Genomic DNA, 17984 nt, shown 5'->3' with positions numbered 1-17984 from the left:
CATTATCCTGGCAAAAAAGGGCTAAGCCACCTCTTATAGCCTAGTGAGTGTGGGAAGCTAGGCTTTCTGCTAAGTCTTTGCTGACACAAGTGGGCTAGGGCCACAATTTTTTTCTGTGTTTTTTGACTGGTGTAAGAGGTTACTGTTTAAGGGCTGGTGATTTTTCTCAGTGGCATGGGTACCAGCCTGGTAAGCACAAGGTCCTGAGTTCGAAAAGTAAATTAATTAATTAAATTAAATGTAATACAAGGGGATTGAAGGGGGAGAATGGGGTAAAATAAGATAAAAAATTTTAAAAAGAAATTATTGTTTAAGTTTTCTATCTGGTATACTGTCCCTTTTGTGGTCCTACAACTAGAGAGAGCAGTGTTTTGTTTTTTTCATTTTGTTTTAATTACTTAGCTATTTTTAAACTTTTTATTAGTACATATTTGACATACATATTGACCACATTCATCATAGGGAATTTGTACCTGTCCATGATATATCTTAATTCTTCTTTTTCCCCCCTTCCTCTCCTTTCCCTTCAACCCTTCTTTTCCTCCCCATTTATAATAGTTTTGTATCCATTTATTCTTTGTTTTTATTTTTTTCCTTTTCCCTTCTTTCCCCTTCTTCTCCCCTCTCCTTTGTTCCCCTTCCCATTTGAACATGTTTTTCCTACATCCCAATATTTATCCTCCATTATGCTCCTTATTTACCCTTTGGGTTTCTCATACAAGAGAAACAATGCAATACTTAAACTTGTGTGTCTGTTTTATTTCACTTAAGATTATGGTCTTGAGGTGCATTGATTTTCCTACAAATATCTCAAGCTTATCCTTCTTTATGGCAGAGTAGTACTCCATTGTATTAAAAAAACACATCTTCTTTATCCATTCATCTGCTGATGGGCATTTGTGCTGTTTCCAAGATTGAGCTGTTACAAATTGTGCTGCTATAAACATGGGTATGCTTATATCACTGTGGTATGATGCTTTTAAGTCTTTTGGGAGGATACCTAGAAGGGGAATAGCTGGGTCAAATGGAACTTCTAGTTTTAGTTTTTTGAGGAATCTCCTTACTGATTTCAATAGAGATTGCACCAGTTTACATTCCCACCAGCAACGGAGAAGGGTTCCTTTATCCCTACAGCTTCACCAGTATTTGTCATTGATTGATTTTTTTGATTACAGCCATTCTTTCTGGAGTGAGATGGAATCTCAGTGTTGTTTTAATTTGCAATTCTCAAATGACCTGTAATGTTGAGAATTTTTTCATATATTTATTTGTTGTTTGTATTTCTTCATCTGAGAAATGTCTATTCATTTTAGATGACCATTTTTAGACTGGGTCTTTAAATTTGGGAGGCCTGATTTTTTTGTTGTTGTTCTTTATGTATTCTAGATATTAGTCCTTTATCTGAGGAATAGCTGGTAAAATATTTTTCCCATTCTGTGGGTTGGCTCTTCACTTGGATGGGCTTTTTGTCTGTGCCATTGGTATGTCTGGGTTGCTGGTTCTTTAGTTTCAAGACTAGGATATATGGGCAAAAACAAACAAACAAACAAAACCAGACAATTGATCATAATATGTGCTCCTTGTGTCCCCAGATCCCTAGTTAGTCTGTTTTCTTTCAACCTTTTGTTTTACATATAATATTTAGGGCTTTTAGCTGCATTTAGTGGGTGAAATAAGGAAAATTTCTGCTCTGTCTTCCCAGAAGTGAAAGTCTATGTAGCCCTTTTTATAAATAGAATCATGTTTTAATCACTAGGAAGTATTAATAGTTAAAGGAAATTTGAAGTTAATCCTTCCTAAGTTAATAATAACTCTCTAATTTATCATTTTATACACTTGATCTTAGCCAAAAGGCCGAGAAGCGATATCATTTTATAAATTAAAGCCTTATATATGGATATACTTTAAAAAATACCTAGAAATCATTCACACATTTCTGAACATTGATCATAACTGTCCTCTTTCAACATTTGAATTAAATTCCCCTAAACAATTACTTTTTAAAATGTTTTTTCTTAAGACCAGTCTGAAAATTTTTGAATGAGAAGACAATTCCTTAAACCGTCTAATGTTAAATGAGATTTCCCATGTCATTTCAAAGGTATAAATGGAAACAATTTTCTCACAAGTATTCTATTTTAGAAACTTGCCTGTATCTAAAATATTACTTCATTTATCTTACTGAATTTTTAATGCTCATAATAATTGCCATTAAAGATATTTATTTAACAATTTTTGGGTTTCCAGATCTATTTTTTCCTCAACATTCATTCCTTCTTCTCAATCAAACATCTGTTTTTATATAGAGAGTAATGACTAGGAATATTTTCATTTAATGTCCTGTAATTGTCTTCCTGTCATTCAGCTTTTATTTAATTCTGTTCAAGACAAAAAAGTGAAGCTCAGAGAGACTGAATGGAAAGTGTTCCTAAATGATAAAGCCAGCATCAGCTGGCTCCAAGCTCCACACTGTTTTGACAATGCTACATCTAATAAAGTAAGCAGATTTTCTTCCTAGATGAAAGTTTATAGGTAAGTTTTCTTTCTTGAATGTTGTTTTGTAACTGCTAATACTCTTTTATCTTGGTCAATTTTTTCACTTAAGAAAAAATTAATACAGAAATTTAAAATATATTTATAAAAGATTTTGAAGTTTAAAAACAGTTTACTATTTTTAAATTTCAGTGTATGTCATTTTAAAATACCGACAATTCTTTAAAGTTTTGCCACGTGAGTGTTACTGTGTTATATTTAGGTATAAAGAGAAAACACTACCAGATAATTGCTATTACCTGTGCGAACTGTGCAAAGAAAAAAAAAATAACAGGAAAAGAAAATTAAAATAAGTCATATTAAGGAACCTTTGTTAACAGTAAAAAATATTGTTTAAAGCAGGTATTTTTGATTTAACATAAAGATAGAGACAAAAAGACTACATGTGTAAGCATTTCTATTCAACACAGAATTATTTTATATTAACATTCATTAAACTTTATAAAATAGATAATTTTTCTAAACTCAATTTTGAAACATTTGATAATCAAGATTTTTTTCTTTCAAAAGATGATTTAACATACGTAAGATAAATCCTCTTATATAAACTAAATAATACTTCACTTTTTTCCCAATCATTTAAATTATTTCTGGGGGCAGAGAAGCTGAGCTGTTCCCAGCACCTGGAAGGAAGCTCCCCCACCGCCATCCCAAGCTCCTAGGGCAGAGAAGGTAAGCCGCGAAGGCACCAGAAGCACCCCCCCCCCCGTGGAAATGAGAAGACACTTAAACAAGCCTAAAAAACAGACTTCCGGATCACCTACAGCAACCCCAAAGGGAAATGAGATGGGACAATCTAATACTCAACCATCTGGACTCTCTGAATGGGCAACAAAAGAGGATCTGGGAAAAATGAAATCAGAAATAATTACTCAGCTAATAGCAAAGATTGTGCTCATGGTGCAAGACATGATTAATAAATCTAGAGAGGACACAGATTAAAAAAATAGAGGAGCTGAGGAACATGATGGAATCCCAACATAGGAAACAAATGGAATCCATACAACAGATGCAAACAGATTTCCAAGAGATTAAAAACTCCATCTAAAGTCTGCATAGCAGAATGAACCAATGTGAGGATAGAATTTCAGATATAGAAGATAAGGTTGCAATTAGAGACCAGGAAAAGAAAAATTGCTTTAAAATTGTAAGGGAACACAAGAAATCAATCCAGCAGCTGCTAGACCATGCAAAGAAGAATAACATAAGACTGATTGGAGTCAATGAAGAAAGAGGAGAGAGTGCAGATGACATAAAAAAATTGTTCACAGAAGTGATGGCAGAAAACTTCCCAAGCAGGGGAAAAGAACTTGACATACAGATAAGCCTTGATCAAAAAAAAATCTACACATAGGCATATAATAGTTACGATTCTAGAAATCCAACAGAAGAACAAAATTCTACAAGCAGTGAGAGAAAAGAAACAAATCACATACAAAGGAAGGCCCATCAGAATCACAGCAGACTTCTCAATGCAAACCCTCAAGGCAAGAAGAGCTTGGAGTGATGTATTTCAAGCCCTAAAGGAAAACAGTCTCCAACTCAGATTGATGTACCCTGCAAAACTATCTTTCAAAATGGATGGAGAAATAAGATACTTTCATGATAAAGAGCACCTCAGGAACTTCATGAATATCAAACCAGCAGTCCAAAATTTTTAGTCAATACCCTAGGAAAGGACAATGAGGATACAACCCCAGGAAACCCAGCAGAATGAATCCATTGGGCATGACAAATTAAATGCAAAGGGGGAGACTCTAACAAAAAGAAAAAGTCATGACAAGGCTTTTAAAACTTTTAACTTCATCTTCCTAATGAGTGTATAATTCAATCTTGTTATTGTACTGATTAGTATTTTTCCGATTCTAGAGTTGCACACCTTTCCTTGTGCTATACTGGCTATTTATCATCTTCTTATGTCTATTTTTTAATTGGGTTGTCTATTAATGAGCTCTAAAAATTCTTTATATATTCTGCTCATAGGTTATATGCATTGTAAATATGGTCTGTTTACGGACTACTTTTCATTTTAATGATGTCATTTAAAGTTCTAAATTTTGATGGAATCTCATTTATCAATTTTTTTCTTTTATACATCATGTTTTTTGTATCCTAGGTAGTTCTTGCCTACCCTGAATTCATAAATATTTTCCCTTATAATTTCTTCTTAAAGTTTTATACTTTTAGGCTCTCTTATTTAGGTTCATAGATCCCTTCAAGTTATTTTTATGTATGGAAAAAAAGGGTTGAGGTTAATTTTTTATATACGGATACCAGGTGTTCTAGTGCCGTTTGCTGAAAACACTATCTCTTCCTCGGCTCTTGAATTGAGTTTATATCCTATAAAATGCTGATGTTAAATAATCTTTCAAAACTCAGTGGACCATATATGTGTGGTTCTATTTCTAGATTCTCTGTTTTATTCCAATGATCTATATGTCTTTCCTTATACCAACACTGCCTTGATTACTGTAGCTTTAGAAGAAGTCTTAAAATTAGGTACTAAACGTCTTACAACACTGTTTTTTGTTTGTTTGTTTGTTTTGTTGTTTTTTGCTTTTTAACTTTTCTAGGTCCTTTGTACTCCTACATAATTTTTAAATTTCAATATCCAATTCTTCACTTATAGCAAGTATACATAGACCTGAATTTTTATATATACCTTGTGTTTTCTAATCCTGCTAAATTCAAATACAAGTTCTAGGGGCTCCTAGAGATTTCCTAGTATTTTCTCTGTAAATGATCATTTCATCTATATATAAAGATTTTGCTTCTTCCTTGCCATTCCGATCCTAATTGTGTCATTTTATTGCCAGACTATTTTGGTGGGGCCTAGGTTTCAAAGTTTAATGGACAGATAAAGTGTAAGCATATCTGCCCTTGTTCCCCACCTTAAGGAGAAAGCATTGTATCTTCTCCATTCATATCAGGTGTTCTCGCTGGAAGTATGGAGTACATGTCTTTAATCTGTTGAGAAGGTTCTGTTCTACTTCTAGGCTCCTGATAGCTTTTACCATGAACAGCTGTGGAATTTAGTCCAATACTTTTTCTCCAACTAGTGACAGGATCATATGGCTTTTTCCTTTCCACTGTTAAAATGATGACTTTTGGGGGTGGATCTTCCAATGCTGAACCAACACTGCCATCCCTATAACAAAACCACTTTCTACATCCTGCCAGATCTGACTTCTAGTATTTTGTTTCGTTAAACAAATTCCTATCTATGTTCATACTTTTTTCTTCTATTATCTTTATCTAGTTTTAGGATTAGCACAATGTTGAGTTCCTAAAATGTGGGGGAAGTGTTCCTTCTTTTTTCTGCTATAATTGTTTGATATGTATATGAGCCTGCTGTTGTCATATAGGTAGGTTTTCAAGCTAGGAATATACTTTCTTTAATAGGTGCTATTCAAATTTTATATTTCCTCCAGAGTTAGTTTTATTAATTTGTCTTCCAAGGTACTTCTTAGAAGTTGTCAAATTTATTTCAAAAAAGATTTTTGTAATACGCTTTCTATATCCTTTTAAATTCTGTAAAATCTGTGGTAATGTCTCCTAGATATTGATATTGTAATTTAAAAAATGTATAATTGATATTGTGTAATAGGAAGAAAGGTCTAAAGGAGCGGGGGAAGTGGGAGGGGTAGGGGAAAGAAAAAAAAGGAAAAGAAAAATATGAGAAAAGGAAAAAAATGGAAACAAAGTCTTTGTAAATAGGAAAGGGTGGAGGGGTTGAAGGGCGGGCAGGGGAATGGGGAAAAAAATAAGAACCAAGATACTCATGTAATGGTACAAGATCCCAATGATGAATGTAACTGTATTTTATACCTAAAATGTACCAATAAACTTAATGGGAAAAAATAAAATAAAATAAAATACACTTAAAAAAATAAATAAATTATTTCCAAAATATTAATCAAATGAATTCCTTATAGTTTAGTGAGTAGTCCTTTACATTTGTCACTATTTTCTAACCTTTTAGATTTTTAAAACTATTTCTTTTTTTAATCTTTAGGAAAGTAGAATGCAGGTACCACACATTTCCGGATTTATACAGGTCCCTATTCCACAATGCAACTTTCAAATACAAAAAGAACTCCTATTTGTTTTTTGTACAAGTATATTTATTCTAGATAAATTTCCCTGCAGACATGCTACACTCGCGTTTAGGAAGGTTCATATTAAAGTATTTTTCTTGGTAACTTATTCCTATTCCTGTGAGGGCCTCTTTTCCATGTGCACTACTGAATCTAACTGCTATCAAATTAACATTAGAAAATGTTGAAATTGTAGATTTTAGTTATTGGAAACATTTCCCCTTGCTATGTTCAACTTCCCAGTGAAAAAGTTGGTCTTGTAGTCTCCAAATTTAAGTTAAATAAACTAGTTCTTCCTATAAAATAATTCCTATACTAAGTGAACTTTAGTAACACGTCTATTAACCAGCTGTCTTAGGAAGAATTTAAGAGCACTTTTTTCTTTGGTACCGGGGATCGAACTCGGGTACTTGTGCTTGCAGGGCAGGCAGCGGCACCACTGAGCTAAATCCCCGGCTTAAGAACACTTTCTAGTCTTAGGTACTGTAATTTTATCTAGAATGTGACTAGAAGTCAACAACTGCTATGTATTTCCAAAGCACGTAGAGCAGATTCAAGCAAGATGTTGAAACTGCACACCTTGATCATGTGAGGAATATTATCACCGGCATTACTACCGTAGGAAAAGATCACCCGGCTACGCGAATTTTAAATATGCATACACAATAAATTCATATTATCAGAACAATCTGGGTAAAGATGATTACGACTGGGTTTAAAAACGTTTACTACACTCATTTTGAATTATTTTCAGTTCCAAAAACATGAAAGAGACATTTTAGTTTCTCATGATGGCTGGTTTAGAAGTGAAAAGCTCGTCGTTTCTAAGGGAATTACTTTTATATAAGAGACACACATATAGACGCAAATCCTCATTTTATACATCACAGCTAAAATTTTAATTTCATCGTACAGTTTTGTGCTAGATACAGCATACTTCAATAGCCTCTCTTGTAACAAGCAGACAGCCGTCAGCCCGTGTCTATTTCCCGAAGCCATTTCTGGATTTTTCCAGCGAGGGTGGATTGTGTATTATTGCGGAATATGCGGCTTGTTCCTGGGGCCCGGGTGTCGCTTGAAGGTTATGCTTGGGTACAGTAGGTAGGCTGGGGTAGGTCCTCCTCCTCCTCCTAGGAGAGCCCTTGCTCTGGGCCATAGCTCCAGAATATGAGAGCTCCGTGCCTGGCCGAGGCCCGAGGCTGCAGGGTCTAAGCAAAGACCTCAGTTGTGCGCTGGACTCAACCCCGCTGGCTCCAAACCCGCTGGCTCCCAAGCCCAGGCTGCGGATTTCCCAGCCCCGCCGCGTTGCCATGGCGACCGCCGCTGAACGTACCCGTGGCGGGCCCCGCCCCCCGGCCAATCGGACTGGCGCTAGCCCGAGCCCAGATTCTCTTTGTTCCGCAGCCATTTCAGGCCCCGAAAGGGAGGCAGCGCCGCTTCGGCAGAAGGCCTGAGCACCGGAGGCGTCTGGGATGGTGTGGGATCGGGTAGGTGGCGTGGGGGTGCGCGGCCCCCGACCGGAGGGGAGGGAGCGGAGGCGAGGAGTTCCAGAGGTGCCTGATGCGCCCCGAGGGGGAGCGCCGGGCCGTCCGCTCTCCGGGTGCCCGCCCGGCCGTTTGGAGACGGCGGCGGGCGCGGCGCGGTTCTGAGCTCAACAGCTGCGGGCCCGGGCGCGCTGCGTGCGAGCGGCTCCACTGGCGTCCGAGGTCGGTGTCTGGACTCTGTTAGGGGCGGGGAAGGGGAAGGGTTTGCTGCTCGGGGAGCTCTGCCCGGGCCTAGGAAGCCACGGCGTCTGAGGGCCCTTGGGTGCGGCCGTGGGCTGCGTCGAGGCGGCTGCTTCAGTCGCTCTGACCGCCGGACGGACGCCCGCCTTTGTCCCGCCGCGGACCCCAGGGCCGGGCGTCCTGGCTCCGCGCACACACCTTTTCTTCAGCACTCATCCCCCTGATCTCTTTCTCCTGGCGGTTCTTTCCCTTTGGGGCCTCTTGGCGTCACGGCATGTTTGCACAATTTCAGTGTTTGTAAGTATGAGTTTCCCGTGGTCTTGTGGTTTTTGCATTTCTGCCTCCACTCCTACGCACGCGCGCAACTGGGGACACAGCTGCCGAGGAGCAGACCCGCCACCACAAACTGACTTGGGGATGGCTTTTTTTCTTTAAAAATGATTGCGTGTTGTTCACTGATTATAAAAATCAACTGAGTTTTGCAAGGGATTTCTTATACAGTATAAATCTATTGTCTTAATCACTGTCGTTCTGGTGAGTCAGCAGATATAAATGTAGAAACTTGAATTTGGAGCCTTCCACAAATTGGTTTTGACAGTTGTGTTAAGAAGCTTAATAAAAGCCCTTCTTTGAAAAGGTGATGATTTGAAGAATGAACACCTATTACCCCTCCCTCCAAGAAAAGATACTTTCAAAATGCAAGATGTTTGGTGTAGGAGACATTTGGAAATAGAGGATTGTAAAGTGGCTGTCCAGATGTGCCCATTTTTTAGGATAACAAAAATTCATGCTGGATTTAAAGTGTTATGTCAAAGACATTTAAAGACATGTTATGTCAAAACTTTCGTATTACAGTGGTAAGGAATTGTTTTTAGTGAAACAGGAAGATTGTTTTCTACATTTGTCCTCCCCTTCTCCCTCCCCTGAACCCTCGTTGTTCCTAAAGAACACCAAGTTGAAAACTTAGAACTGCAAATGGGAAACACTAGTGTGAAGGTATACATTTTTAAAAAAACTACTTGGCATGTCAGTGTATAAATAAATAGTAGTTTGGCAGAGTGTCTTTTACTTGATGTGATTTAACATAAGCCTATTGAAGTGCTATATTGGTACTTCATTTTTTTTTTCTTAAAAGGTCCCTCTACCTTGGATTAGCTTTGCTGTGGTTGCATTTTCAACCTGGACAGGAATTATTAAATCCCTCTCACTAAAATATCTATGCAATTATTTTTCTAAACTTATACTTCCATTCCAAAAGCCTTTTACCACTTTATAATGTGAGTGGAGTAATATTTTGGTAAAAATATGGTACACTATTCTGGTTGTAAATGTTAATATCACCAACACTTGTTAATTGTATTCATTGCTTTCATGACTGTGGTTTTTCTTGTATGTTTTTGTTTTGGGGGTTTTCTTGAGACAGTCTCACTATGTAGTTTATACTGGCCTCAAACTCACTATGTAGTTCATGCTGGGCTCGAACTCACCATGTAGCCCAGGACTGGCCTCGAACTCAAGTGGATCCTCCTGCCTCAGCCTCCTAAGTGCTGGGATTCCAGGCCTTTTTTTTGGTACCAGGGCTCGAACTCAGGACCTTGTGTTTTCCAGACAGGCAAGGAGCCACTGAGCTAAATCCCAGCCCTACAGGCATTTCTTATATAACATTAAAGCCCTCCTATGAACTGAGTTTTCTGAAAGCTGTCAATGACAGTATTGAAATGCAAACAAGCTGTTTAGAAGAATTTCATTTATTTATCATATTCAGTTCTGCAAACATTTAAGAAATCTGTATAAAGGAAGCCAAACTAAGTGATCTGAAATGAAATAAATTTATCAAACACTGTATAAACTGACAAGAGGAGCACAACAGTAAATGGGAGTTATTGGCCATATGGTAAAAATTATGACTATTTCTTCCTGCAGTTGATATTTAAGTACATATTGGTGCCAGAATGATATTGTTTCTTCCAAAACAGTTTGGTTTACTAGCAGAAGGGTAAGAAAGCAGAGTCGATGTGATTAACAAGGTGTTAAAAAACATTGGAGAACAATGCCATATTCGAAAAGGAAGGATTAGGGAGAGTGAAATTGTCCAGATACTGTATTAAAGATCTTTCTTGGTCCTATTCAGCCAGTGCCATGATAGATATTTGGTTAGTGCTGGCAGATAAGGGGTCTCCTGAGTTGTAGAGGGATGAGCTTTACAAGGGAAGACAAGTTATTTTGGAAGTGCTAACTGATTTGTAATTAGGTAGGTGGGAGTTAGCGCTGAGGAGGTTCTACAAGCCAAATATGATTGTGTTGCTCCAAGACTTCCAAGCTAGGTAGGGTTCTTTGAAGTTAAGTCAGTTGATAAAATAAGAATGTGAGTGTTCAAGAGTCTTAATCATCAAATGAGATACTAAAACAGGAAGTAAGCATACAGATTTGTCTTGCAGTTTTCTGGAGTATATAGAAATGGAATACAGGAATGGTGGCCACATCTTATTCTAAAAAGCACTCAGTTTTGAACTCAGTACTGAAAGAAAGTAGATGACTGAAGACCACAAGGTTAGGATTGATATATGCCTTTTTAATGGTTAAAATTTTCAAGCAAAGCAAAACTTTTCAGTGTAGTATAGAAGTCAGGCACAAGAGTGCTACTGCCAGACTCTACTTAGATTCAAATTTCGGCACCCTCTGTAATGACTGTGGGTAAGGGACTTAATTTTACAATGCCTCAATTTTTTTTTTAATCTCAATATTACAAGGATTAGATGAGTTAATACAGTAATCTCTTAGAACTGGGCCTGGCATGTAGTGAGTGCTCCATTAATAATTACTGCTATTTTCATTAATGTCATTATCATTAATTATTTTAGGAAACTGTTACCTGTGATAGAAAAAACCATTAATTAGTAAGAGTCACTAGAATCAGGTTTGTAATAACTAACAATAAGCCCTTTGGTGCATTTCCTTCCAGTATTTTCTTGTGGGTTTTGATTGTTAACACAATTGAAACTTTACTATGTGAATAATTTTGTATTCTGCTTTTTTTCACCTGCATCATAAGCATTTTCTTACACTGTTGAACTGTTTTGTCAGCTTTTTAATGATGGCTTACTGTTTATATGAATTGCTCCTAATTAGAGTTTCTAGTTTTTTATAGTTATAAGAAACACTGCAGTGAAATCTTTGTACATAAAACAATTTCTGCATTTTAGATTATTTCATGAAGATAGATTCCTCAAAGTGAAAATGTTGGAGCAAAGTATGTGATCATCTAAAAGTCATGATCCATATTGCCAAATTGCTTTTACTTTTTTTTTGGGTACTGGAAATTGAACTCGGAATCTTATGCTTGTGCTTGCAAGGCAGGCAGCACACCACTGAGTTAAATCCCCGACCCTAAACCTCAATTTATTTTTTTTTTGGTACCAGGGTTCAAACTCATGTCCTTGCATTTTGCAAGGCAGGTGGCAGCACCGCTGAGCTAAATCCCCGGCCCCAAATTGCTTTTGCTTAAGGGAATTTAATAATGGTCTAAAAGTAAATTGGAGCAGAAACAGTATTTTTTGCCCTTATAGATTAGGATAAAAGAGAATGAATTAATATTTTTCCTTGTAATGTGTTAGGCATTTGTAGATAGTTATTATACATTGATACTTTGATATACATTATTCTCATTTGCTATCACAGCCCTGTTTTAAACATGAAAGTTACTTCTGTTTTACTGGTAGAAGGAAGAATAGATAGGTACTTTGCCCAGGGGTTCTGAGTGTTTATTCCTGGGTGTGAACCTATATCATACTCCTACTTGTACACTTTTGTGTATATATGTATACCCAGAATCTCATATATGTAACTATAGATCATAGACCACATTAAGATAGTTAACTGAGCTGGAAATAATGAATGGATAAATTACAAAGTTAAGCCAGACAGGTCTTAATTTTCCATACACATTTTTTGAAAGGAAAAAATCCTTGCCTCAAGCTATAATTGATAGTGAATATATAAAGTTGGATTTTAAAATGAATGTAGCAGGCCAGGGATTTAGCTAAGTGGTTTCACTGCCTGCTGTGCAAGCGCAAGAACCCGAGTTCGATCCCCAGTACAAAAAAAAAACCCAAAAACGAATGTAACAAGTATTTGTGACAATAGTCTTCGTAATAAAGATCTCAATACATACAGGGGAGAAAAAAAAAAATAAATCAAATTTGATTAAGTTTGTTGATTAGGATAAGTTTTAAGACCCATTAAATAATTAAATTGAAAAATACATTTATTAAAACTCCTGGTAAAGTAAATAAAAGTCATCATAGAGAAATAAGCAAAAAGTGGGCCAGGGATTTAGCTCAGTGGCACCACGCCTGCCTCGCAAGCACAAGGTCCTGAGTTTGATCCCTGGTACCAAAAACAACAACAACAACAACAACAACAAAAACAACAAAGAAATGAGGAAAAAGTAAGAGTTCTAGATAAGGAGAATATAACTATTACTGAGGTATAGAAGATTAATGTTAAAGCAAAAAAGTAAAATTTGAGGCAAAAAATTTTTACATATTTGACTTATATTTTACAGTTGACTCTGAAGCCATTAATTAAAATAATTACTATTGCAGCCCCTGTATCCTAGGTGCATAAATCACTACCATAGATGAAAATGTTCATGTCAGAAAAGGCAAGATTCCATTGCTTATACTAAATAAATGCAAATAAATTGTTAGGAATAGGTAGTGTCCACCAAATTTTACAGAAATGATATTAATAAATCCACTGATCATTTGTTTTCATGAGAAATTGTATTTTTGAAAAACATTTAATAAACTAAAAATGTAAGTTTCTTTTGGTTGGAATACAGGAAACCAGAGAAATGGTGAGAATAAAATGACATTTTTAAGTGCTAGGATTATCTCCTATCCTCAAGATTATATACTAGTGGAGAGAAATTTGTAAGCAAATAAGTACAGAAAGTATAGATACAGGTTTTATGATTAAAAGTGTGCAAGCCCCAAGGAGAGCTAGTAATAGATTCCTTAGAATGGAGGAGTGGCAGGGCCTTGTCAGTAAGCATGTCAACAAAGGTAAGGACCTACTGTCTTCTTGGAACACTAAGAAGTTCAGAGACCAGAGAAGTGTAGAGTAGAGGGTCCATAAATTTTTTCTGTAAACAGTGAGATAATATTTTCTACTTGGTGGAGATAGCAATTCTGCCTTTGTAGTACTAAGTGGTTGTGGAGAGTAAGGAAATAAGGGTGGCCAGATTTGACTGGAGGGCCTTAATTAGACAATTTATAAAATACAGCACAGGGGGATTTGGAGAGGAGACAAGCTCCCAAGCCTTGTGTAAATACTCCACTAGTCCCTCTTCAGTCAGCCCTTTGCTTCCCAGGTTCTTCACACACCTCCATGTTGCTAAGTGCCATGTGCCATTGATTGTTTTCATCATACTTGACCTATCAGCAGCATTTGATACAGCTCTTTGCTTCCTTTAGCCTTGAAACACTGCCTTCCAGGACACTACACTCCTGATTATTTCTACCTCAGTGCTACCTCTTTGTAATTCTCCTTTGCTTTTCTTTTCACTAGCTTCATATCTTTAACCACTCTCCCTAATTTCAGTTTCATACTTACAGTTGGCTGTTCAACACCAAACCGGTGATAGACATCAAGCTCACCAAGTCCCAAACTGAACTCCTAAACGTCCTTCCCCAGTGTCTGCTCTGCCCACAGACTTCTCCATTTCTGTAAATTGAAATTTCATTCTCTGTAACTCAAGTCAAAATCCTGGAGTTATTCTTGACTTCACTTTTTTCTTTCACTCACCAAAACTGTTCTTTTAGGACAACCTGTTTTCTGCATTATCAAGATACATCCCGGATCCATATCTCCCTCCATGGTGTGAAAATGTGTGTCCTCCCAAAATTCATATGTTGAAATCCTAACTCCTAAGGTCATATTTCTGGGAGGTGGGGTCAGTGGGAAGTGATTAGGCCACTGAATGGAGTCCTTATGAATGAGATTAGTGCCCTTTATGAAAGAGGCCCAAGAGAAATGAGCTAGAAGGATCTATGAGCCAGAAAGTAGAGCCTAACCAGATTCCCAGCATGCCTTGATCATGAACTTCCTAGCCTCTAGAATGGAGGGGTTGGAGGATTTCTGTTGTTAAAAAACTCTATTTTAGGAGCCTGACTAGATTAAGACTCATCATTAACTAGAGAAAGGCTAGTCTTTACCATGGCCTATAAAGCTCTACACAATCTGCCCAACTTACTCCCTGTTCCCATCTCACTAACCTCATTTCTTGTTACCACTTTCCTTTGCTTACTGGACTTGTTGTATATTCCCTACTGCCTGGAATGTGCTTCTCCCAAATAGCTGCTTGGCTCTGTGGCCTTCTGCCAACTCTTTGCTCAGAGCTTACCTTTTTAAAACCCTATTGTAATACTATATCATACCCTGTCCATTCCTTGCCCCCATTCCTCTGATCCTGGATTCGCCTTTATTTTTTGCATAGTGAACTATCGTCTAACCTTCTAACATACAAAATCAGGGATTAACAACAAACTGGAGTTCCGTGAGCCCCTGGTGTATTTTTGTACATCCTATGAACAAAGGATGGTTTTACTTTCTTGTTTTATTTTGGTTTTTTGAGACAAGGTCTCACTATATAGTTCAGGCTGGCCTTGAACTCACTTTGTAGTCCAGGCTGGCCTCGAATTCATGGTGATCCTCCTGCCTCAGCCTCTTGAATGCTGAGATTACAGGTGTGCACCACCATGTCCTGGCTTGGTTTTACATTTTTAAAGGGTTGAAAAACAAAGCAAAGAATATGTAAGAATCTGTGGCCTGCAAAATCGAATATATTTACTTAGTGGTCCTTTTTTAGAAAAAGTTTGTACTATATGTTTTATTCTGCTTGTTGTCTTTTTCTTCCCTTAAGAATGCAAGCTTCAAGAGAACAGAGACTTCTTTATTGCTATGTCTACAGCAGATGTGCCTAGAATTTAGTAAGCACTCAGTAAATATTTGTTAAATGAACTCTTTATAATGCTGCAAACTTGTAAGTAGGGTAAGTATTCATCAACAAACTTTACTATAGCTGGTCACCATGATGCACACCTGTAATCCCATCACTCTGGGAGGCTGAGACAGAAGGATCACAAGTTAGAACCCAGCCTGGAAAAATAAAGACTGGAGATGTAGTTCAGTGTGGAAGTCTTGGATTCAATCTCCAGTAACTCCCCATCCAAAAAAAAAAAGAACTATACTGTAATTAGTGATGAAATAGACAGTAGACTTACCTGTGATAACTAGGGAAGGCAAAGCCTATTTTGAATGCTTTGCTAGAAAGCAGAAATAAAGTACTTTCTATTTCTTTATATTTAAATCCACAGAACAAAGCCCTATGGGATGCGTACCAAATGAATACCAGAGTACCCCTCAGGGAGGGGATAGGGTGAGGAAAGGTAGTGGAAGGGAGCTTGAATTTTGTCTGTATTGGCTTTTTTTTAAAACATTGAAATGGAGTTACATACTAATTTTTCATTTAAAGATATTTTAGAATGAAGCAAAAGGGAGAAACAGATACATAATTAAGAAATGTAACCAATGAGAGGAAACAGAGTAATGAGGTGGAGAAGGATGGAGAGGACATTGCCTTTCTAAAATGTCATAGTTGGCAGCGAGCAATCTGAATAAGGGGAAGGAGTGAGGAATGTGAACATTTAAGCAAAGAGCATGCAAAATAAAGGTACTCCTGTGGCAACAAGCTTAGCATGATTAGGGAACTGCAAGGAAACCGTGTGATGGAAACATGGTGAACCAGGGGCAGAGACTGCTAGGAGATGAGTTTGGAGAGAGGGTCCAGCCCAGGTTAGACAGAAGCTACTAGAATGTTGTATTTTATTTAATTTATTTATTCATTTATTTATTTAGGAACTGGGGATCAAACTCAGGACCTCGTGCTTGTGAGGCAGGCTCAGCACCTCTGAGCTACATACTGGGTCCCAGGATATTGTATTTTAAATGTGATGAGAAGCCCCTGGAAAGTTTTGGAGGGGGATGGGCATGATTAATTGTAGGTTTAAGTAGATTTTGTGGGGGGGGCTTTGTTTCAGAATGCACTGTAAGGAAACAAAAGAGGCTGGGAAATATATTGTAGCAGATTGTGTTCTTAGAGAACACATCATTTGCACCTTCCCAACGCTGGGGCATGAGTGGTCAGATTCAGAGTATATTCTGAAACCATATTTTGGCAACATTGGTAGATGGTTTGGATGTGGGATATGAGGGAAATCAAGGATGACCTGTTAGTATTTTGGCCTGAGCAACTGGTTGAAAACTAGTGGTGTTGGGTGATAACAGGCAGCTGGAGGAGGAACAGATTTGAGTGAGATGCAGAAAGGGGATCAGAAGCAAAGTATGAGAGGCCCATTTAACAAATAAGTGGATATATCTTGTAAGATACTGGTCTAGAATTCAGGTTGCTATTTAATCACACAGACTGGGTAATTATCTAGATAGGAAAAGATTTAGAGGTAGGGCAGCCACAAAGGAGACTATAACAGAGAGCAACCAGTGGGAAAGAAGGAAAATTGGGGAGATGTGGGTGCTACAAACCAAGATGTGATGAGTGGTCACCTGTGTCAGCCTTGTGGAAAAATTAAGATGAAGCCTGGAAAAAAAATCACTGGGTGTGGCAACAAAGAACCCTACCTCAGTGGAGTAAGAAAGGGGAGATGATGACTATATACAAATTTCAGGATGTTTCTGTGAAGGGGCAGAAGTGGAAAAATTGAGTAGCAGTGGGTGTAAATAGGGAAGTTTTAAAGATATTGTTGTAAAATTTTAATTTAAAGGCAGATCTCATACACATTTTATTTGGATTCACCAATTTTTAACACTTTGTTACATTTTTTCCCCCCCATTAATTTTTTTGGATTATTTCAAATTAGGCTGCATAGATCTTTGCTCTTTTAGCCCTTAACACTTTAATGTGTATATCCTAAAAGCCAAGGTATGTTTATGAAACTGCATAAAATTAACAAAAATCAGGAAATTTAATTTTTACAGCCCATATTATAGTTTTGTCATTTGTTCCAGCAACATCCTTTATAGCTTTTTTCCCCCCCTGCCAGTACACAGTTTCATTCCAGGATTTTATGTTACACTTAGTTGTCATATCTTTTTAGACAGTGAGAGAGATTTTCTTTTCTTTTTAAGATTGAACTTTGCCATTTTATCCTCATAACAACCCCATGAGATATAGGTACTATTAATTATTTCACTTTATGGATCATAGGTTATTCTTTCCATGACTGATAAGTATAAGAGTCAGAATTTAAAGCCAAGCAGAAGGACTCCAGGATTTGCAGTTTTAAATATATACTATGATGCCTCTCACACAATACATGGAAAAACCTGAAATTCCTTATTAAATGAAGAGGTAAATCAAGTATACAGCTCAGAGACAATGATCCTCAAATCAGAAGGATAATTTTAAAATTTTTAGACCTGTAGTGTAATACTTCATAATGGCAGATCAGTTTAATATATAATCCTGATAAACATTAGGACAGAAGGAAGAACAAAAAAAGTAAAGGTATTTAAACTTACATGTAAAAAT

At 37.2% G+C, this 17984-nt stretch overlaps 1 protein-coding gene across 3 annotated transcripts in view; it reads left to right on the top strand.

The window, feature by feature from the left end:
* The first annotated feature begins 7982 nt into the window (after window positions 1–7982).
* Tnpo1 (transportin 1) overlaps window positions 7983–17984 on the top strand; it is an 83046-nt gene continuing 73044 nt past the window's right edge. For all 3 annotated transcript variants that reach the window (XR_015448024.1, XM_004872862.4, XM_087203152.1), the window contains exon 1: window positions 7983–8137. Coding sequence is in view for 2 of the 3 variants with exons in the window: in XM_004872862.4 (XP_004872919.1) it covers window positions 8123–8137 (15 nt within the window). In the remaining variant the exon portion in view is untranslated. The remainder of the gene's footprint in view (window positions 8138–17984) is intronic.

Source organism: Heterocephalus glaber, unplaced genomic scaffold (assembly GCF_053883595.1).
Source record: "Heterocephalus glaber isolate CG9 unplaced genomic scaffold, H.glaber_assembly_v1.0 deba00001788, whole genome shotgun sequence".
NCBI classification, from domain to species: Eukaryota; Metazoa; Chordata; class Mammalia; order Rodentia; family Bathyergidae; genus Heterocephalus; species Heterocephalus glaber.
The sequence above is the reverse complement of the archived record's forward strand: the minus strand, read 5'-3'. Positions and strand labels throughout refer to the sequence as shown.